The sequence below is a fragment of the Pezoporus flaviventris genome, unplaced genomic scaffold, assembly GCF_033815535.1.
Source record: "Pezoporus flaviventris isolate CSIRO_AGI_PZ_B2104156 unplaced genomic scaffold, CSIRO_AGI_Pfla_v1 ptg000006l, whole genome shotgun sequence".
In the NCBI taxonomy this organism is placed as follows: domain Eukaryota; kingdom Metazoa; phylum Chordata; class Aves; order Psittaciformes; family Psittacidae; genus Pezoporus; species Pezoporus flaviventris.
In genome coordinates this window covers 3,291,303-3,314,305 of record NW_026892554.1, presented here as the reverse complement: position 1 = coordinate 3,314,305, position 23,003 = coordinate 3,291,303, and the positions used below count along the sequence as shown (strand labels likewise).

Below are 23,003 nucleotides of genomic sequence, written 5' to 3'. Positions count from 1 at the left end.
CCTAGATAATGTTACACAGATGCCAAGTGCCCACCATCCCTAAATAGCTGTGGCTGCCTCATGCTCTGAGGTATAACTGGAGCAAATCTGGAAGGTTTTCCCCATTTTCTTGCAGGAGATTGGGAACGAAGCACATCCCAAGCCATGGCACCAGGCTCGGCAGCTCCCTGATACACAAGGCTGAGCAAACTTTCCCATTACAGGCATAACAGCAAAAATTGTTTGGAAAAAAACCTTAGCTTGCTCATTTAAGAGGAAAACAAAACCCAAAGTGTTTCCAACCCCCCTGCTAGATTGGGTTCATGTCAGGTTTGTGCGTTCAGGGTGCTGGACACTGAGCACTGTGTGTGCTTTTGTGTCTCCCCTTCCCAAGACCCCATCCCAGGGATATTGCTGCAGAATTTTCCACACTTTCCTCATGCTCAGTTCTCCAGCATCACCAGCTGGGATTTATATTGATCTCGAGCAACATTTAAGAGAAGAAATCCAATCTATTCCTTCTTGTCATAATGGAGCGCCCGAGCACCAAGCTCTGGTACTTAATGTTGCGGTTTATGCCTCAGCTAAACAATCTAAAAGTCACATCAAAAGCTCATCATATCTTTGCAATGGAAACGGCATCTCTGGAATGATGCTCACCCGAGCTGGGCACTGGGATTAAACCGGAGGAGAGGGACTGGAGCCAACATGCCGCAATCACAATCCCTAAACATGAGCACAGCTCTGCCCTGGGGCTTATTCCCAGCCTTATTTTTAGTTCCACCCCATAAAAGTAATAATAATAAGCTTGTATTATTGAAGATAAAGATGCTTCATGAAGCAACATGAGGATGCTCAAGGGGTGAGCCTGCTCCTGGGCAGGGGGACCACAATGAGACCAGGATGGGACCGGGATGGGGACAAGAGGCAAAGAGCAGCTTGTTTGAACTGGGGAGCGCGTCACTGCCAGTCACACCATGTGGATTTTTGACACGATGCAAAAGTAGTCCTTTTTCCCCCAGAAATGAAACACTTGCTGAAAACCATCACTTCTACTGACATTTTCCATTTCCTTGATGTTTTCTGACATTTTTCTCCCAGGAAGTGTTTATAAAACTCCTGCTGGAGCCGGCTGTCAGCAGTTTCAACGCATCAGATGAAAAGCCTGACTTAATCTCACCAACCTCAACTTTTCAACACACAACAACAAGTGAATTAGCTCAATAAAGCACCTGCAGGAAGATTAGATGCAAGCCAACAATGCTGCATCAAACCTTGCCAAAAGGAGCGATTCAGAACAGCTCTGCCCCATTTTGAGTCACTCCAGAGGTTAAAACCCCAACTTTTGTTTCTGGTTTTGCTCACCAGGTATTAAACATGGGAACACTTCCTCCATGGCCGTGGTGAGGTTACACTTACTTTGCCTCCAAAGCCAAGGCGATGATGCCCGCGACCATAGGTGCGGATACGGAGGTGCCGGTGTGGCCATCCGTGCAGCGGTGCCGGAGGTCCGTGGTGACCTGTGGAGACAGGAGCTGCAGCCTTCATGCTTCCAGGGATGCTCCCAGCATGGATTATACCCCACTGAGCACCCAGGTTTGCTTGGGATGCTGCCAGCTGGTACCCAATCCCTGCCATGGCCCGCATGGATCAAGGTGGTAGAGCCCCCCTAAAAAGGGCTGCAGATAGATTTGGCACACGAGAATACATTTCCCTTTGCTCAAAGGTACAAAAACTATTTGGAAAATGGGGAAAAAATGTCAATTTTGCTGTGGATCAGCTGGGGAAAAAGGCATGGATAAAACAGTGAATTGGGCAGAGCAGCTGTGGGTATGTGCCTGTGAGTGCGTATTGCGCTGGGCCATATTACTTTAATATTACTTTATTACCACTTTACTCCAAAGCTCCAGCTCCCGGTGTTTTGCAAGGATTTCCATTTGCATGGGAAGCAAAAGGGGAAAAAAAGCCATTTCCAACTTTTTCATTTCAGGACAGAGCGTGATGCTCGGGTACCAAAAGCTCAGAGGGAGGAGGTGGGCAAAGAGATGCTCCATCAGTTACATTTGCTAAAGCCTCCTGAGTTTTGAGTTAATCTGGTGATTTCTGGAGGATGGAGAAGCTCCCAGCTTCTCCCCAAGGTGCCCCTGGAAGGTGCTTTTTCGCCCATCAATGCTCCAGCAGCACTGGACTGGTGCTGGCCTCAGCCACGCAAATGCTCCCGAGTGCCATGAAAATGGTCCTTGGTTTTCTGGCTGAAAATTAATCTTTTAGGGGCACAAACAAAGCAAAAAACAATTTACCTGTTAAAAAAAAAAACATGTTTTTTGCCAAAAACCTTATTCGGGTGGAAAACTCCACCAAGCTTGGTGAGGTGCTGTGCTGGTGGGTGATGTTTTATGGCCTGAGGTACAGATGATGCACTGGAATGCCAGTAGCGAAAGGCCTTGCTGTGAGGAGACCACAGCATGTGTTGGGATAGAGCAAACATAGGCTGGGCAGCAGGGAAAACAGACTGATCCACACATGCAGATGCTTTCAAGGGAATTCCTGGGCTCCAAACATTCTCTGCTCCCTGTTTGGGGCTTCCACATCCCTGCCAAAACGCCTCCATCCTCCCTCTTTTTGCTTTCTCAGACTAAAAAACCTCAAAATTCCCTTCTGTATTGAAAGCAAGGGGCAGTGACCAAGTACTTTGGGGAACAGGTAGATATTTGCATGGGTATTTTCACAAACCTCCAGTCCTTTCACCCATTTCCCAGGGACAACACCACATCCCCAGTCACTTCCCAAGGACCACAGCAATATTGGACCCACCATGAAAAGCCACAAGCAAAACCCACTGCAGGTCTAAGAGCAAAGCCTGGCACTTACAGCGAGCCATCATCCAGCCCAGCCAGGCAGAAAACATCCAGGGAATGCTCAACATTGGGATGAAACTTACTATTTTCCGCTCATAGAAAGCCCCGCTGCTGTAGGTGGTGGCGAGGGTGGACGCGCACTCCTCCAGGTACCAGGGCTTGTAGCCGTTCTCAGTGGTGCTGCTGATGGAGATGGTGTAGATGCTGTTGGTGTAACCATCGCAGGAGCAGTAATCGCCCTCTCTGCCACCATTCCCAGATGCCCAGACAAAAATGGACCCCAAACCCCTGCGGCCCTGCAAGGAGAGAAGAGACAAGAGGTGAGAGGAGGGGTTTGTGTAGGAGGAGAGGCCATCGTGGCATTGGGGATTGGGGGCAGCCCCCTCCAGCGCTGGGATGCTGTTGGTAAGCCTGATTTTGGGGTCTGGACATGGGGTTTGGTTACGGTGGAAGGATGGGTCCCATCCTGCCCAGTGCTCAGCCCCCTGGAGCGGGTCCCACAAATGTGCCCCTCGGCTCAGCCAGCCCCAGTTTGACAGCCCTGTGAGGAGGGGAGAGCCTCTGGTAATGGGGATTTTGACATCTTCTATAGGTTTTCCCAGGGCAAAACATCCCCTGGACCCGATGGTAACACACAGCATGGTGCTTTCTGGGGTACAGGGATAACCCTGTGAGAGGAACTGGCAGAGATACCCCCAAACCCCACATCTCCCTTGCCCCAAGCCCACAAACCCCTTATGAACCCACCTAACCCACCAGAAACCTTCCCCCAGTCTCACTTTCAGGTTCCTTTTGTTTTCCTCTTTTTAAATCCCAGCCTTTTTTCCCCTCCCCATCACTTGGCAGGAACATCTGATGGAGCCGTCCCCACCGGCTACAGCTGCAGCATCCCACTGGGAACTGGGGGGGGGCGGGAGGCACCCAGACCTCCCCGGAGCAGAGGGAAAATCCCACCTGGCAGCACCAACCATGCTGCCAATGAGGGGCCCCATGTGAAACCAACAGCGGTGGGGTGAACCCCGCTCACCCCTCCATCCAAACCACTGCCGGGGCACCCAGGAATAATCCAGCTCCATGGGGATTCATGGTCCCAAGGAAGGATTTTTGGTGACCTAAAGGAGTTTGGGGCAGGAAATGAAGTGGCTGGTTTGCTTCCGTGCCCCGTAAGGCAGGGATCTCCGGGGAGGGTATGGTGCTGCCGGGCTTGGCAAGCGATGGAAGCACCGGTCGTGGAGCAGCCTCATCCTCCCCACGGCTACTGCTGCCATGGAGGGATTTCAGCGCTAGCCTGGGCAGATCTGGAGTTTATCTCCCTCCCACTGCTCTGCGGTGGCTTCCTCCACACAAACAAGGGGAAAGAAAGGGAAAAGAGCAGCAGGAATCCACTGGGATTTACTGGGGGGGTTAAGCGCCGGAGGGATGGGGATGGTTTATTGCCTGTCTCGCCCTCCTCCTGGGGCAGAGGCTCTGAACTGACCCTGCCTCTGGACACATGGGCTAAGTCAGGCTCTTCCCTTACTTTATGGAAGCTTTCATTATCTGGGCTGCCTCCCAGCCCAACTGGGAGGGTGTTTCCCTCCCAGAGGTCAACAGAGCTGTCTGAGCTCTGCAAGGAAAACTGCAATGGCAACAGGAACCATTGCCCTGCCCCACATCACAGAGAGCTCGACCCAGCTCGCCAGCCCACCAAGCCTGCTGCTGGCACCTCCAGGCCTGCTTTCCAGGGTTTCCTGGGTCTCAGAGGCGGCAGCATCCCAGTCCACATGCTCGGCACAGCAGTGATTGTCTGGCTCTCCACTGCTAAAATTCACCCATCTCCGAGGATGACCCCCGCTGCATCCGACCCGGCTTTCCTAACTCACTAACTGGAGGAATAAAACCAGGCACCGGTTGCTGAAGGTGGGCAGAGGCATAGCAGCGATTTCAATTGGGATCAGAGAGGGAGCCCAGACCTCCCACACCCAGAGCATCGCAGCCGCAGATGCCAAGGCTGCTTGATCCCACTCCAAACCTGTGTCCCCATGATGCCCGGGCAGGGCTGCACTGGAAGAAAGTGGGTTCAGAGCCAGCACTGTTGCACGAGGACACGGACAGGCACATAAATGACACTACAGCAATGCACACCTAACGCCTGACAGCATTTCCCAGTGGAGCCAGAACTCACCACACGTTACATACAACTCCCTTGGACTGGAGAAAACCACCCTTCCCCTTTGCTCCCAAACAAACTATCAAGATTCCCACAAGCAGATCCCAAACATCCAACTTCTCCATCTGCCACCTTCCTACTGAAGGGCTCCTGGCCGCTATAAAACCTGGATCTGGGCATCATTTAAATCAGTGAACCCCTCCCTGGCCAAGGCTGGGGATGATCCTGCTCACCCCAGCAGCACATCAGTCGGATGCAGGATGCACAGCATCTCCCTGCTTCTGCAGCACTGCCGGGGCTTTGCTGTTTGCCCAACGGCATTCCATGGGAGCCCAGGATAAATATCCCCTCGTTAGCTCAGGAACTAATAAGGTGTGGCTGGAGGACCGAGAAACAAGAAGATAAATTACCCCAGCGCAAGCCTATTGCTAATAGATAAAGGTTATTTTAATGTTTCCATTAAAAACTCAATTTTAAGGATTTATAACTTGCTTAAAGCCATTCGCTTGGGCTAAAGGTGCCTGCTAAATATCTGCCTGCAGCTCTTCTCATCATTTAAGGAGAAGCTGGCAGTTAGGAGCTGTGCATGGGGAATAGTGGGTACCACAAGCACGGCTGGCAATGGGGAGACAGGGCGCGATATCCCTTGGGAGACAGAAACAAGCATCCCAGAGCAGCAGGGCTGTGCCTGGCAAGGACCCCGCTGCTGCTCATTTGCTCCCACATGGAAAAATAAGGTTTAAAAAGCAGCTTTTTTTTTCCCCGTATTTACACGGCGTGAACTCCCGGCACTTCAAGGGGCTCCTCGGCCTCACCGCCCCGGCAGGAAATCAAGTAAATAGTGGGAAAACCACTCCACCCTATTTATAGATAACACGCAGGCTGCATTGCCCGGCCCGAGAGGAGGCAGCAGGGGCAGGAGGGAGGCAGGGAGGGAAAAGGGGGGGTCTCAAAGCACAGCCTGAACCCCAATATCACTGGGGACACCCATTGCAGAGCCCTGAGCTGCTGCAACGCTTACCCACGGCACCCATTGGGCTGCCAAGAAAGGACTTTTCCCGATGGTTTTAGCCAATATTGAGCATTTTTTAACGCACCCAAAAAGAGAAGGGGTGTGAGAAGGCCGGAGCATCCCCAGTGGGGACCGACAGCTTCCATCACATGTGACAGCGGCTGAAGCCTCTCGCTGGAGGGCTTGAGGGGCAATAACCTGAATTCCTCCTGTGTCCCTGTGATGGGACCCACGTGTCCACCCAGTCACGACACAGCCACTCGTTCTGGGTGGGAAAACAGGGAAAGGCTTGGTGTGATGGAGACCCCTGGGAGCGGATACAGGCAGCCTGGGGAGAGTGAAGGAGGGGGGATGGAGATGCCAGCACCCAGGTGCACATTTAGAGGTGCAAAACCACCCCCCCAAGACCCGCTTTGGGTTCCTCAGCCCAGCGGCAGAGCTTCGCAACTCAACCTGGAGGCTGCACTGAGGAGTCCCCCCGGGGCCGCGCCATCGCCGGGCACCTCCCGCCGTCACCACCCTCATCCACACAATCCACCGGAGCCAGGGAAAGCTAAGGGAACATCAGAGATGATTTGAGTCCCCCCCCACCCCAGCCCTAGCATCGGCTCGGGGGGCCCCGCGCCAGACCCCAGGCCAGCCGTGGCCCAGGCACGTGTTATTCCCCGTGGGGCAGGAGGAGGAGGGCGAGCGCGTCTGTGCGCTGCAGGATCCACACCTTTTTAATGCCATGCTCAAAAGCCTGTTTGGCCAATAGACCAGGTCCATCAACTGTCTTCCCATCATCATCTGGCCCCCAGCTCGCGCTGTAAATGTCAATGTAATCGGGTCTGATGCCAAGCGACTTCGCTTCAACAACATCTGTTACATCGCCATCTAACATACGAATGCCTAAAAGCACAAAAACATCAGACATTAGGGCTTAATGGCTTGGATGAAAGTGCGAGGATTGCAATCAAAGGGCTTTGTTAACGGCGGCGGAAACCGCACGGCTCAGGCGCGCCTGGAATAGCTTCAACCCCCGGCCCCGCGCTGATGAGCCCGGCAGCGGGATGCTGGGGAGCTATTCTGGAAAGTTTTCCATGTAGCTGGCTTCATGGCAAGGGATGGGGAGGGAGGGATCAAATCTGCTTCCCTCGGTCAGCAGGGATCGGGCAGTGGGAACGGTGCTGAGCTCCCCAGCGGCAAAATCCACCCGCTAAAACCCTTTCCCCTCTGCTTTAAATTAGCGAACTCGTTTCTCTACCTGGGAGATAACAGTGTTTCCTAATGCTCGGAGCCACCCAGCTTCAGGCACATCGGGACGGAGGCGCTTCCCATGAGTGGGAATGACTGTGAACATGACTGTAAACATCCCTGAACCCCATCACTGCCCAAATGATGCCAGCGGTGCCCAGGAAGGGGAGAAGCGCTACAGGAGCCCCAGACTGAAGCTTACACAGCCAAAATCACATCCAGGACCCCAATCCATGGCAGGACGACGATGCCACCTGGGATAACCACACCTGCACACCCCAACTGCTGCAATAGGGGGGTTACAACCCCCTGCACTCCCCATCACCCTTTCCCTGCCGCATTTCCACCTCCATGCAGCAGACAGAAGGTACCAGGTACCCCAAAGGGCTGCCCAAACCCGGGCCTTCAAAGAAAAGAGATGCTGGAAGTTTCAGCATCGCCCTTTGCAGCCAGGGAGAGTCCAGTTCATCAAAATGCATTTCCACTTCCACATGTACTTCTCTTAAAGCAAACAAAGGCAGGCAGATGTCATTACAGCTGCAGCTGTGCTCTGGACACCAGTCAACTCAAATATCTCTTTCCGACCCTGTCCCCTACCAGCCAAAAACAAGCTCAGAAATACAAAACCAGGGAGCAGAGCAGCTCCCAAGAAACTTCCTCCCTTTGTCATTTTAACAAGGAAGGATGAGGAGAAGGGCTGAGAAGCTGAGCCTGGTGTCAGAGCCACACTTGGCTGCGGCACAGCAAGCAAACCCAGCTCGGGGATGGTCTTTCATGCTTGCTGAATTCACTAGCAAGCCCAAAGTCAGTTTAAAGTCAGCCCAAGGGTAGCCCAAAGTTAACTCGGAGTCAACCCAAATTTAGCGCAAAGTCAGCCCCAAACAGCCTAAAGCCAAACCAAAGCCAGCTCAAAGTCAAGTCAAAGTCAACCTAAAGGTAGCCCAAAGCCAACCCAAAGCCAGCCCAGAGCCAGCCCAAATCTAGCTCAAAGTCAATCCAAAGGCAACCCAAAATCAACCCAAAGCCAAACCAAAGCCAGTCCATAGACAACCCCCCATGGTATTGGAACCCCCCTGTTAGATAATGGAAGCAGGAGGGAGGAGGAAAGGATGCTGCAGAGCAGCTGAACTCTTTGCCACGCAGGGAGCAAGAGCAGCCTCTGAAGGATGCATTTAAGGAGAGGGGAAATGAGGAGGAGGAGGAATGGCCCTTTCTGCTTCCTGAGCAGCAATGTATTTTGCCCGGAGCAAATGAAAAGCAACGCAAGAGCGCTGAAGAGCAGCCGGTGAAATGAGGTGGTAGCTCTCAGAGGGTGACAAATAGGCTTCCCCAACACGTTGTGCTCATTAATCGCTGCTTTATTTGCGTGATCCATCTAAAATCACTCTCACTGCAGCTATAGCGTATTTCCCTCCACGATCCTGGGCTTGAGAGCGGCTACAGACGTTATTCTTCCCCTTTGCCTGGTCACGCTGTGGGAAGCCCACAGCCCTGGGCCATGTGCCTTGTCTCGCTCAGCACCTCCCCAGCACACCCCCAAGCACTCGGTAGAGGAAGCGAATTAAAACGAGACCCATAAGTCGTTATAAAGCCAACAAGTGATGCTCATCTCCAGGGCTGCTGCAGAGAAATGGGCTTGAAAAGGAGCACGAAGGCAATGGTCTGATCCTGCAGGATGCAGATCTGCCTTAGACGCCGCTGAGAGCTTTGCCTTGCTCTGCTGCTGCTTGATGTGTGCTTGGAGATGGTTTTTGAGAGGCAAGAAGCCATCCTACATAGAGATGAGCTGGGATGGGATGTGATGGGGTGGGGTGGGATGGGATGGGGTGAGATGGGATGGGATGATGTGCCACAGCATTTATAGCCTCTACCATTCCCCTATCATCCCCCCCCCAGGGTTATTTCTTCCCTCAGGGGATTTTCCCAGCACAGGGAACTATTGACGGTGCTTGGCCAGGAGCAGGACTCCCTTTGTACATTGCTGCTGTGCAGACACAACCCTAACAAAGCCAAGAGAAGGAATTGAGCTCTGAATCCTCCCACGTGCTCTTCAGTCCATGTTCCCAACAGAGACTTCTCCCAGCACTGGTGGCAGAGGTTGCAGTAAAAGCCCCTCTCCTATTCCACCCATGCCTGCGATGGGGCTAAAGCCCCCAGTGATGACCCAGCTCCAGGCGTTTGTACCCTATATGATGGGACACAGCACTCCCAACCCCTGACACCCCCATCTCCCTGATGGGTGCTGTACCAGCTCAAACCAGCCTCCAAAACAGATGGGCTGATGCAAATGAGCTCTGATGGTGCTAATTACCATCCAGTTTGGTGATAAACATTCATTTGCTTCCTGCACATCATGTTATTTGAGGGACCATGAAAGGTCCCCCTATTCCACAAAGCTCTGGCCCCCCACCTCCTTGGTGTTTTACCCATAAAGGTGTTTTGGGGGTCCCCCCAGACCCCCGCATCTGAGCGGCTCCTCTGCAGACATTTAACCTCCCAACCAACCAATTTCAGCTCTGAAGCTAAACCAGCACCACCGACCATAGCAAATGAGGCTACCCCAAAGACAACCCTCCCCAGAGCAGCCATGGACTTGTGGGGTAAAACCACCACATCCTCAATCCATGTGCATCTTAATGGCAAGGATGCAGCCCAAGCAGAAGGTTTCCACCCCAAAACACACGAAGCTGCGGTCTCCTGCATCCCGTATCACCCATCCTCCCCCAGTCCCCCTGGAGCTCCCTGCAGCCAGGGCACCAAGAAGACTCTCTCCTGGCTATGCTTGGGGGAACAGCATCCCACCACCCTCCCAGGAGCCCATTGCCACAGCCAGGGTGGCCGTGGTCCCACCGGAGGGCAGGGGAGCTGCGGGCAGGCGCCAGCCTCACCTCCGATGCGCGCGTTGTAGGCGATGCCCACGATGCAGTAGGAGTTGTTCGCTGCTGCCGCCACCTCCCCTGCACAGCGAGTGCCATGTCTGCAATGAGAAACCCTCATGAGCTGATGTCCCATGGCAAGGGATCCCTCCAAACACCTCCCATCCAGCCCCAAAGATGCCAGGGAAGAAAGTGCCCCGAGAGCTGAGAGCCCTCATCCAAAACCAAGGGTTAGGATGGAGGAAGCTAATGCAGGAAGCTATTTGCTGTTTGTTTTTTGCACCTAAATGCGATTTGCTCTTTGTATTCCCATTTCCCTTCCGCACACGCCACCAGGTGCCCATCCCGCTTTAACTGAAGCCCAGGAAGTGAATCCCAGCTTTGATATTTGCCACCCAGCCCAACTCACATGGTTTAATCCCTGACCACAGCAAGGAACCCTCCTGGTGCTGTCATTTGGTGGCTCAAGGGTTCATTAGCAATTGGTGCGGTTGCCACAGGCTGGAATCGCATTAAATGCAATGACTGCAAAGCCCGTAACGCAGCATCCTCTGCAGTGCTGGGGATGGGGCGAGGCCATGGACCTGGAAGACACCCCATTGGGGACCCCCAGCCCCGGGGAGCCCCGCACACCCCTGCCATGCAGACACCAGCTCCATGGCGATTAGCATCACCTACTTATTCTCATTGCTGGCATCGTAGCGCGGAGTCGGGTCGTGGTCATTCCCATTGACATCGTAGCTTGCAAGAGGGTCCTAAAAACATGTTGTCACCATTAGATTTGACTTACCAACACAGCATGGGATAAAGTGGCCTCAGCCTCAGCACAGCCCTGCTTCACCCATAGCCAGTGTGGCGGTCAACAGAGCTGAGCAGGGCAGAAAGTGCCATTTCCCCCTTAGCTACTCAGGATAAATAACTTTGGGCTGCAGCCCTAAGTGTTTCCCAAGGGAAACATCCCACTACCTGAGGAACAGCCCCTCCAAACCCCAACCCCTGCTGGGTCCAAGACCACTCCACATCCCCCTCACAGCCATTTGAGCTGGGGCTGAGAGGATTCACACGTGTTTTTGGCTCTGCCTTGGCGAGCCGGAGGGAGGCGGCCGCTTCCCAGACAGCTGCAAAGGGAGTTTCCCCAAACCTTCTTGTCTAAAACCCTCGTTTCCTTCTTAAAAACATCTTGTGCACGTTCTAAATTCCCCTTTCTCCCGACCTGCCAGTGCACGGAATTGAGCTGTGTTTATACACAGCAGCAGCGCTCCATAAATCAATTCAGTGCATGCCCGGCCCATCCATCCCCAGCACACCCAGCCCCGGCTCACATAGTTCTGCAGGAGGTCGGGGTGGTTCCTCTCTATGCCGTCATCGAGGATGGTGACCACCACGTTCTTGCCGGTGTAGCCCCTCTGCCAGGCTGCCAGGACGTTCATCTCCGACCTGCAGCGGCCGCCTTTATCGCCGCAGTGCTACAGGGGGAAAGCACAGCTGCAGGAGGGCTGCGTCCCTCTTTCTGCCCATCCCAGCCAGCAGCCGGGCTGGGAGCCCATTTAATCAACCAGAAAGTACATTTACATCCCATCCCCTGCCATATAACTTGTAGATTTGTTGCAACTTTACTCCACTGATCAAAGCCATCCGGCAGCAGTTAATCCAGGCAATGCTATCTCCCCTATTATTGTTTTCCTCTTCCATTTCACCGACCGTGGGCTCTTTGGTTTTGAAGTGCTCTTTTCCTTCCTGTGCTTTATTTGCAATGAATTTCCCCGTCAAACACAGATCGATGAAGCAGGCAGGAGAAAAATGATATTGCAAATAGACGATTGCAGCTCTTGGGCTCCCAAGCCTCTGCTGTGCAGATCATAGCAAGGGGCTGCCAATGATGGTGAAGCCCTTCAAACTGGACTCCTCCATGTATTAATTTCCCATTTGAAAACCCTGCTGCCAAGCACATTTGCTGACATTAGGGTGTTTCAGTAAAGACTGATACCCACCAGGTACCACATGTTGGGCCACACCGGGTCATTGAAGGGCAAGGCAGGCGGCTCGCCTCGGACCTGCCTCTTCACCCGCCGCTTCACCTCCTGCTGCTGCAGCCAGTCCACCTGCAAGCAGAGACGTGGGTCAGCATCACCCACTGAATGGGATGAGGGATGCAGGAGCAGCGCGCATCACAGCCTGGACCCATCCCAGCATCACCCCACGCTCCAGCAAACCCCCGTCTCCTTGGCTAGAGTTGGTTGCAGAGACAGCAGCTCCTTTGGGGACAGAAAGGATGGATGGGAGATGGACAGGGCAAGCTCAGCTCTTTGTGGTCTCTGAGCCAGGGACCAGATTCCTCTCCCAGTGCAGCAAAACCCTTGAGCATAAACAATGTCCCCTCCAAGCACATGCCTGAACCCCCACCCTGGCTTAGAGCACTGAAGCACACACTGAAGTCAAACCACATGCTTCAGTGGTTACTCAAAGTGCTGGGGAACACTTGGGTGCTTGGCTTGATTTTGGGGCTGATCCTTCCTTCCCTGGTGTCGTGGTTTAAACCCAGTCAGGTAACTTGTTCACTCACTCCCAGTGAGTGGTGCCAAGCTGACAACAATCAAGGTCCGTGTTCGTCTCCCCCCCCCTCCCTGCACCGGGGCTCTCCCCTTCCCCGCTCCCGGAGGAACGGGGAGGAGGATCGAGAGAGTGCAACTCCTACGGGTTGAGACAAGAACAGTCCAGCAACAAATCACCACCGCTACTATCAGCTAAAACAATGATAAGGGAAAATAACAAGGGAAGAGAATACGATACCACCGGCCAAGAAAACGAGTTCCACCCGGAAGCCCGTGTCCTTCCGGGCAACTCCCAGTTACCCCCCACCCCGGGCATGACGTGCTGTGGTATGGAATACCTCCCCGGCTAGCCCGGGTCAGGCGCCCCGTCTCTGCTTCCTCACAGCCTCCCCTCCTCCCTGGCAGAGCATGAGCCTCACAAAGTCCTTGGTCAGGGTAAACATCACTTAGCAACAACCGAAAACATCGGCTTCACCAACGCTGTTCTTCAAAAGTCTAGAAGTCAAAACACAGCACTGCACCAGTTAACACAAAGAAAAAAAAACATGACTGCTACTGCTGAACCCAGGACATTATCCACCCCTTATTCCATACCATTCACGTCGTGCTCAGATCCCACATTTTCAATACACCATCGCTCTCCCACATATATACATCCATATACATACAGACCAAGAGGAAAAAAAAATCATTTTCTTAGTGCATGGACCAATCCCTATAATGCTGCCGAGTCCATTCGGTCCATGATGTTCCAAGTTCATTCTCTGTTGGGATGATGGCTGGAGGGAAGTCAGGGCCAGTCGCTGGTGACCTGGAGACATCTAGTTGATGGGCTATAAAAGCATTACACAGCAGGCAACAGCATACAATTGAGTTCACTGGCTGTTTTCCCCTAATATCAAATCCCCTTGAGGTATACATCGGACTTCCCCATCTTCCCGCATTACCCACCAAGTATATCCAGATCCCTGAGCAAAAGCAATCCCACGAGTGGGTTTGCCTTTACCTGAAGCAGGAATAACCCAGACTGTCTTCCCCAGCAAATTCTTCATATGCACCACGGGAACTCTGTCCCCCTCTACAATATGTAAAAGTTCTGACTGGGCTGGGCCGGCCCTGTTGGCAGATCCTCTGGTGTTGACCAACCAGGTGGCCTTTGGTAAATGTGTATCCCAATGCTTGAAAGTTCCCCCACCCATCGCTCTCAGTGTAGTTTTTAACAGCCCATTGTACCGTTCGATTTTCCCAGAGGCTGGTGCATGGTAGGGGATGTGATATACCCACTCAATGCCATGCTCTTTGGCCCAAATATCTATAAGGTTATTCCGGAAATGAGTCCCATTGTCTGACTCAATTCTCTCTGGGGTGCCGTGTCGCCACAAAATCTGTTTCTCAAGGCCCAGGATGGTGTTCCGGGCAGTGGCATGGGGCACAGCGTATGTTTCCAGCCACCCGGTGGTTGCTTCCACCATGGTAAGCACATGGCGCTTGCCTTGGCGGGTTGGTGGCAGTGTGATATAGTCAATCTGCCAGGCCTCCCCATATTTATACTTCAACCATCGTCCTCCATACCAAAGAGGCTTTAACCGCTTGGCTTGTTTAATTGCAGCACATGTTTCACACTCATGAATAACCTGGGCAATAGTGTCCATTGTTAAGTCCACCCCTCGGTCACGGGCCCATCTATATGTTGCATCTCTGCCCTGATGGCCTGAAGTGTCATGGGCCCACCGGGCCAAAAATAATTCACCTTTATGTTGCCAATCTAAGTCCATCTGAGCCACTTCAATCTTAGCCGCTTTATCCACTTGTTGGTTGTTCTGGTGTTCCTCAGTGGCCCGACTCTTGGGTACATGGGCATCTACATGACGTACCTTCACCACCAGATTCTGCACCCGGGCAGCAATATCTTTCCACAGTGCAGCAGCCCAGATGGGTTTACCTCTGCGTTGCCAGTTGCTCTGCTTCCATTGCTTCAACCACCCCCACAGGGCATTTGCCACCATCCATGAGTCAGTATAGAGATAAAGTACTGGCCACTTTTCTCGTTCAGCAATGTCCAGGGCCAGCTGGATGGCTTTCACCTCGGCAAATTGACTCGATTCACCCTCTCCTTCAGCAGTTTCTGCAACTTGTCGTCCAGGACTCCATACAGCTGCCTTCCATCTCCGATGCTTTCCCACAATACGGCAAGAGCCATCAGTAAACAAGGCATACTGCTTTTCACTTTCTGACAGTTTATTATATGGTGGGGCCTCTTCAGCACGCACCACCTCCTCCTCTGGTGACATTCCGAAATCTTTGCCCTCTGGCCAGTCCATGATGACTTCTAGAATGCCTGGACGACTGGGATTTCCTATTCGAGTTCGTTGTGTAATTAGTGCAGCCCATTTACTCCATGTAGCATCAGTTGCATGATGTGTAGAGGAGACCCTGCCTTTGAACATCCAGCCCAGCACGGGCAGCCGGGGTGCCAGGAGGAGCTGTGCTTCAGTGCCAATCACTTCCGAAGCAGCTCGAACCCCTTCATAGGCTGCCAGTATCTCTTTCTCAGTTGGGGTATAGCTGGCCTCAGATCCTTTGTATCCCCGACTCCAAAAGCCGAGGGGTCGACCTCGAGTCTCCCCTGGAGCTTTCTGCCAGAGGCTCCAGGTAGGACCGTTCTCCCCAGCTGCAGTGTACAGCACATTTTTTACATCTGGTCCGGTTCGGACTGGTCCAAGGGCTACTGCATGAACTATCTCGCGTTTAATTTGCTCAAAGGCTTGTTGCTGCTCAGGGCCCCATTTAAAATCATTCTTCTTCCGGGTCACATGATAGAGAGGGCTTACAATCGAACTGTAATTTGGGATGTGCATTCTCCAGAACCCCACTGCACCCAAGAAAGCTTGCGTTTCTTTCTTATTAGTTGGTGGAGACATTGCTGTTATCTTGTTGATCACATCTGTGGGGATCTGTCTACGTCCATCTTGCCATTTTATTCCCAAAAATTGAATCTCCTGTGCAGGTCCCTTGACCTTACTCCGTTTTATGGCAAAACCGGCTTTCAGCAGGATTTGGATTATTTTCCTCCCTTTCTCAAAGACTTCTTCCGCTGTATCGCCCCACACAATAATGTCATCAATGTATTGCAGGTGTTCTGGAGCTTGCCCCTGTTCCAGTGCAGTCTGGATCAGTCCATGGCAAATGGTAGGGCTGTGTTTCCACCCCTGGGGCAGTCGGTTCCAAGTGAACTGGACACCCCTCCAAGTAAAAGCAAACTGGGGCCTGCACTCTGCTGCCAAAGGAATGGAGAAAAATGCATTGGCAATATCAATCGTGGCATACCACTTGGCTGCTTTTGACTCTAGTTCATACTGAAGTTCTAGCATGTCCGGTACGGCAGCACTCAATGGTGGTGTGACTTCATTCAGGCCACGATAGTCTACTGTTAGTCTCCATTCTCCATTAGACTTTCGCACTGGCCATATGGGGCTATTGAAGGGTGAGCGGGTCCTGCTGATCACCCCCTGACTCTCCAGTCTACGGATCAGCTGATGGATGGGAATCAGGGAGTCTCGGTTGGTGCGATATTGCCGCCGGTGCACTGTTGTGGTCGCAATTGGCACTTGTTGTTCTTCAACTTTCAGCAACCCCACAGCAGAGGGATCTTCTGAGAGACCAGGCAAGGTGGACAGCTGCTCAATTTCCTCAGTCTCCAAAGCAGCAATACCAAAAGCCCACCGGTACCCTTTTGGGTCTTTGAAGTACCCTCTCTTGAGGTAGTCTATGCCGAGGATGCATGGAGCCTCTGGACCAGTCACAATAGGGTGCTTTTGCCACTCCCTCCCAGTCAGGCTGATTTCAGCCTCCAGCACAGTCAACTCTTGGGATCCTCCTGTTACTCCAGAAATATAGATGGGTTCCACCCCTTGACAGCTTGATGGCATCAGGGTACACTGTGCACCGGTATCTACTAGAGCCTTATACTTCTGTGGGACTGATGTGCCAGGCCATCTGATCCACACAGTCCAGTAAATCCGATTGTCCCCTACCTCCACCTGGCTGGAGGCAGGGCCCCTCTAATGGTCGTCACAGCATTGGACACTTAAGTCGTGTTGAAAGGGATTATTCTTCGTTATCACAGGAGCTGGAGTAAAATCAGCTCTTCCACTCCATCTGGGAAACTGCTCACCAGAGACTGAAGCCGTAGCTCTCATGGGACGATCAGTCTTGGCCCTTGCTCCCCTCTTCAGTTCACTCACCCGTTCCTCCAAAGCTGAAGTAGGTTTTCCATCCCACTTTGTCATGTCTTCTCCGTGATCCAGCAGGTAAAACCATAGGGTACCCCGTGGCGTATACCTTCTGTATCTCCTCTCTTGAACAATAGGACGTCTTTTGTTAATAGCTGAGACGCGTGTTGGTACACGTGAGGAGCTGGATAAATCAGATACATCGTCCCTCAATTTGTCGAGGTCCTGGGACAGTTTTTTCACAGCTGAGATGATGGAAGGAGTGAGATTGTCTTCGAACTCTCGGAGTTTATGAACCATTTCATCCACTGTTAGTGGTACTATGTCATTCCAGGTCACTGTTGCCAATGAATGGGCATATGATGACGGTGCATTCCGTGTAAGTTTTCGCCACATGGGTCGTGTACATTCAACTTCATCTGGATCTATAGGTGTATCCCCGTTATTCGGCTTGATGTGATAGATCATCTCTACGATGGCCGATTCCCTCAGAGACTGGATGCCTTTGTCTATAGTAGTCCACTTGGCCGAACGACTCGTAACATCGTCCTTGTACGGAAACCTTTCTTTCACAGCTGCCAAGAGCCTCCTCCAAAGGCTGAGGGACTTTTTCTCTCTTGCAATTGCTTTGTCAATTCCCCCTTCTCTAGCAAGTGATCCCAGCTGCTTGGCTTCTGTACCTTCTAGTTCGTGACCATCGGCCCCATTGTCCCAGCATCGGAGTAACCAGGTGATGATGTGCTCCCCTGGTTGACGGGTAAAATCTTTTCGCATATTCCGCAGCTCGGTTGAGGTCCGAGGTCGAGAAGTTACTTCTTCTTCTTCTTCGTCATGTGAGGATGACTCCTGATCAGATTCTGGACCGGGTGGTGAATTCATTGGTTCTTCATCTCGCTTCACCCTTTTTGCCTCCTTTTTGCTTGTTCTCTTGCGTACAGGGGCAACTGATATTGGTACGAATTGGTCCTCTGGTTTGGCTGCAGTGATTATCACTGTGGTTTGAGTAGCGACTGTACTTGTTGCTGGGGGTGGTGTAGCTACCGTGCTTGGAGCTGGGGTAACCGCGCTGTCTGTTGCAGTTGAAGTTTGAGCAGCTGCTGTACTTGCCACTGGGGTAGCTGCGCAGTTCATTGCAGCCAAAGTTTGAGTAGCGACTGTCACTTTGCCCTCAAATCCGCCGACATTCTTTTCCTTTTGAAGGTGCTGAATAGTGTTGAACAAGGCCCTGTAAGCATAGGCCAAGCCCCAGCACGTTGCCGTGATTTGTCCATCTCTGGTATGGCCAGAATGACCACACACCTCATTTAAGTGTTTTACTAATTCTTCTGGATTTTGCAGTTGTTCGGTAGTGAAATTCCAAAATACTGGAGGGGCCCACTGACCTAGATACTTGCCCATACTATCCCACACACCCTGCCACTCATGGCTGTCCAGCCTCTGGGAAAATCTCTCGGTCCTCCTACATCGTCGTTTGACCCCAGACAAGACCCAAACCTGAATCTGCTTAACTCTTGAAATCAGTAGTGGGCAAAACACACTCTGTATGCGTGTTAGCATGGTGATTCCCATCACCATCAGCAAACAAGTCTCAAGAGCATTAAAAGGCCATTTAAAAAATTCAAAACTCTCAAATGTAAATGGTCTGGGGGGACGACTAGGAGGGTAAAAGGATGTCTCCTTCACAGGTTGAGCACCTGAGAAGGAGAAAAAAGATGTGTAATTGCTAAGCACCTCCATCATATACCTCCCAAAGTATAAAGGTGGTGACCACACTGGGAACATAAACCAGATCAGTTTCATGATCAATGATTCTATTGTATTACAAGTCATTACCATAAAGTACAATGGGATAAAAACCTTAGCCCAAGCCCCACACTTGAAAAACACTAATACAGCCAATACCGGATGGACGTAAGATATGGTATACTGAAACTGTGAGATCAAGAGGAAAAACCTTGAGAGCCAATAAATCAGCATTGTGACGAGTGACTATCAATCCAGTCAGATCTGTTCTTATCTCAACCCCTCGTGCCCCACGTTGGGCGCCAAAAAGAACTGTCGTGGTTTAAACCCAGTCAGGTAACTTGTTCACTCACTCCCAGTGAGTGGTGCCAAGCTGACAACAATCAAGGTCCGTGTTCGTCTCCCCCCCCCTCCCTGCACCGGGGCTCTCCCCTTCCCCGCTCCCGGAGGAACGGGGAGGAGGATCGAGAGAGTGCAACTCCTACGGGTTGAGACAAGAACAGTCCAGCAACAAATCACCACCGCTACTATCAGCTAAAACAATGATAAGGGAAAATAACAAGGGAAGAGAATACGATACCACCGGCCAAGAAAACGAGTTCCACCCGGAAGCCCGTGTCCTTCCGGGCAACTCCCAGTTACCCCCCACCCCGGGCATGACGTGCTGTGGTATGGAATACCTCCCCGGCTAGCCCGGGTCAGGCGCCCCGTCTCTGCTTCCTCACAGCCTCCCCTCCTCCCTGGCAGAGCATGAGCCTCACAAAGTCCTTGGTCAGGGTAAACATCACTTAGCAACAACCGAAAACATCGGCTTCACCAACGCTGTTCTTCAAAAGTCTAGAAGTCAAAACACAGCACTGCACCAGTTAACACAAAGGAAAAAAAACATGACTGCTACTGCTGAACCCAGGACACCTGGCCAGGAGGCACCAGGAGCAGCTCAGCCCCAACACTTCACCACCCAGCTCCAGGGCTGCTCATCCTTCAAGCTCCTCCTGATAGAGCAATGTAACTGGGGGGGGGAAGTTACCCAAGCACAACCCGTGCTTCCCAAATCCACGGGCTGACCACAGGCCACGGCAGCTCCCAGGGGATGCGGCCAGCTCCAGAGAGGCATTTCTGGCACCAGCTGAGGGCGAGGTGGCCTTGGGGCTGGCCGCTCTGACATGTGTTTGCATTGCAGCGGGGCATGACATGCAAAGACATCAAATGGGAAATGGGCCAGAAAAGGCCAGGATTGGGAAACACCAGGGTTGGTTTGGCTGGGAGCTGCCTATGGTGCCGGTTTAGGAGCAACCACATCCTGTCCTTGTTGAGCATTCCCTCCCCAGGCCCGTCACTGCCCACTCTCCTGCCTTCAGGATGGAGATGAAACCCAAACCCAGGTTATAAACCCAATTCATAGACCAAATCCTTACACATCCTTATGGTGGAGAGAGAAGGAAGCAGCGGGCAATGAGCCCGGATGGCTCTGCAGCACATCCCGCCTCCCCAAACGCTTTCTTCCCAGCATCTCAGTCCCTTTTGGGAACAGCAGAGCTGCTCGTGGAGACTTTTCTATTCCTGCGAGCAGGAGTTTGTAAGGAAAAGAATAAAAAACCAAAAGGCAAGTTTTTGTTGGGCTCGTTTATGTAAAAGCAGCGGCTGAACCGCGTTCCTCTTGCATGGTTTACGGCTCGCTGCTTGGATGGAGGTGGATGGGGAGCTTGTGCCTATCAGGAAGCTGACAGCTTCCAGCCTAGAGCCTGGGATTTAAACACACATTTTTAAAGCAAAAAAAAAAAAGTTGAAAGGAAGAAATATCTCTATTTCCTAGGAAAATGAGTTTCCAGGCTGCCTGCAGCATGCTGCTTCGCTTTACAAGGAGGAATTCAAGCATTGGAAGCAAAAATACAACTTCATGGTCTAGTTAAAAATACCCCTAAATGTTAAACAGAGGATATGGCCCAAATACCCAGCTTCTCTCCTTAAAGCAGCACTCCTTGGCAGTGGTACCATGGGTCTCGCTGGCCAAAAGCCGCAGCTATCGCCTTTCCCTGTGGCTTTGCTGGATGCAGGGATGATTACGGGATTGCACAGGGCTTTGCCAGGAGCTGCGCTGCTTCATGGGGATACCTTCATCTTCAAAAGGCTCCTGATCGACCCCAGGAGTCGATGGAGAACTCTTGTGTGGACACAGAGAAATCAGCATTTCAATGGCAGTGATTTCAAGGGGGATTTGCTAAATCCATGCGGTTGGGGTGTGGAGACAAAGGGTGAGCGGGAAGGAGCCCGAGGCATCCCTGCAACAGCTCCTGGAGCTTGGGAGACTGGGATCGGCTTCCATCACCCCTCCAGGGAGGGGAAAAGCTCAGAACTCCCTGCTCCAACCTCAATTAGCAATAAGGAGGCAGCAGTGAGCGGCACCGAAGGACCCTGTGGGGAGGCACAGGCATCACTGAGCTGGAAACAGAGGGGCAGCTTTGAATGTTCTCCCCTTGCTCTGGGGTAAGGTAGCTCCAGGATAGCTCCATCAAACAGGAAGCCATCACAGGGGAGGATGCAACTCCTTTTGCAGCCTCACAAAAGTAACAGCTGCATTTATTCCAGGGGATGTGCAAGAATAAAAGCAGAGATCCAGGACAAACAGGACGGCTCCACCATGGGGTTGCCATAAAGCACAGCAGAAATGATAGGTGGGGTTCATTTTGCTACAGTGCATGGCCAGAGGCAGAGGGGCTGAGGCTGTGACACCCCTCAATGAGGATGAAGGAGTAGGAATAAGATGGGAGACTGAGATGAGCTCTTAGGCAGAAGCTCTTCCCTGTGAGGGTGCTGAGGCGCTGGCACAGGGTGCCCAGAGAAGCTGTGGCTGCCCCATCCCTGGCAGTGTTCAAGGCCAGGTTGGACACAGGGGCTTGGAGCAACCTGCTCTAGGGGAAGGGGTCCCTGTCTGTGGCAGGGGATGGAACTGGATGAGCTTTAAGGTCCCTTCCAACCCAAATCCTTCCATAGAACAGGAGCAGAGATGCTGTGGCTCAAGCCAAGGACCAACAGGAGCATCCCATGGAGCCAGGAAAGTTCACAGGGATGAGAGCTGCATGTGGAGCCCATAAGAGGGCATGACCCCACTCTGCACCCCAGTGCTCCCCACATGGCTGCATTTGCCACATCCCTCCTCCCTTTCCATCACTTGGCTCACATCAGCCCCAGACAGAGCAGCCACCGGCTACGGGGGTCTCTTGGAGCAAGAGGGATGCTCAGCAGCAGAGTGGTCCCACTGGGACCGTGTTCACTGGTCTCCCTCTCCCCAGTCACCGGCATCCTTGGGATGCAGGGCTTGCCCACGGTCCTGCTACTGGATCCTGTGCCACCAGCCCCCATGGCAGAGCACGCTGCTAACCAACATGCTGGAAACAATAGCCCCTGGAAGGCACGCACCACCCAACATCTGCGAATCATTGGATTTCCTGATTCTGTGGGATTTCTGCAAGATTTGTTTCACTATTCCCGTTCTGTTTCCTCATGCCTTGAGGTGATGTTTTTCTGCATTGCACATGCTAAGCCGGTGCCATTCGAATACCAAGACACCTCCAAAAGGATTTGCAAATGTCCCTGCCCCTCTCTCATGCACAACAAATGCCAAAAGGTCTTGAACTCCAAGCGATAAAGAAGGATTAAGAGAACAGGAGCTAATGGCTCCAGCTTGCAGTCCATAGAGCAAGGCAAGGTAAATGTTAATAAGACTAAAAGCCAATTGATTGGGTTTGCATTACAAGTAGACTCATTTAAATGGAGGCATCTCAATTGCTGAGTTGAATTCCTCCTTTGCTGGGATGCCTGCGCACCTCTCCAAGGGCAAAGAGCTTGAATGAGAGGCCAGCAGGATTCCAGGGCACCCAGAATCCCCTTGCTGATGTTTCCCCCATGGGGACACAGCCACGTGTGTGCTGCTCAAGGATGTGCTACAGGCCCTGTCCAAATACATCACAGCTGGGCAGCAGGGCTGGTGTGGGTGTGGAGAGATGCAGATGGGACCGGTTGTGCTGAGCAGGTTGGAAATGCCTTGGGAAACAGCATCCCAAAGGTGAACAGGAGCACCCCAAGGGCAGCTGGGCACCAGTGCAAGCACCAGCGCCTTCACTGCAGTGGCTTCATCTATATTGATGGCCCCCTCTCCCCACACAAGAGCCCTTCCCCTGCCCTACAGAAGCAGCATCCCCCATGGGTCAGGCCCTGGGTGGAGCTGTGGGAGGGGAAAAGCCAATACAGAGCCACAGCTCACCCAGTCCTGCCTGTCCCTCCCTGCCTTCTCCCCCCCACCCCATCACTTTTGTCAATTCAGCTGTGCCAAAATCCCTTCGGATGCTTGCTCTAGGAAAAAGCA

At 52.5% G+C, this 23,003-nt stretch overlaps 1 protein-coding gene across 1 annotated transcript in view; it reads right to left on the bottom strand.

Annotated features, from left to right (window-relative positions):
- PCSK6 (proprotein convertase subtilisin/kexin type 6) overlaps nucleotides 1-23,003 on the bottom strand; it is a 44,584-nt gene that overhangs the window by 15,367 nt on the left and 6,214 nt on the right. The window contains exons 3-9 of the mRNA XM_061447475.1: nucleotides 12,102-12,212; nucleotides 11,433-11,576; nucleotides 10,789-10,865; nucleotides 10,123-10,211; nucleotides 6,717-6,889; nucleotides 2,921-3,133; nucleotides 1,399-1,499 (exon numbers count right to left, since the gene is read on the bottom strand). Coding sequence (XP_061303459.1) covers nucleotides 1,399-1,499; nucleotides 2,921-3,133; nucleotides 6,717-6,889; nucleotides 10,123-10,211; nucleotides 10,789-10,865; nucleotides 11,433-11,576; nucleotides 12,102-12,212 — 908 coding nt within the window. The remainder of the gene's footprint in view (nucleotides 1-1,398; nucleotides 1,500-2,920; nucleotides 3,134-6,716; nucleotides 6,890-10,122; nucleotides 10,212-10,788; nucleotides 10,866-11,432; nucleotides 11,577-12,101; nucleotides 12,213-23,003) is intronic.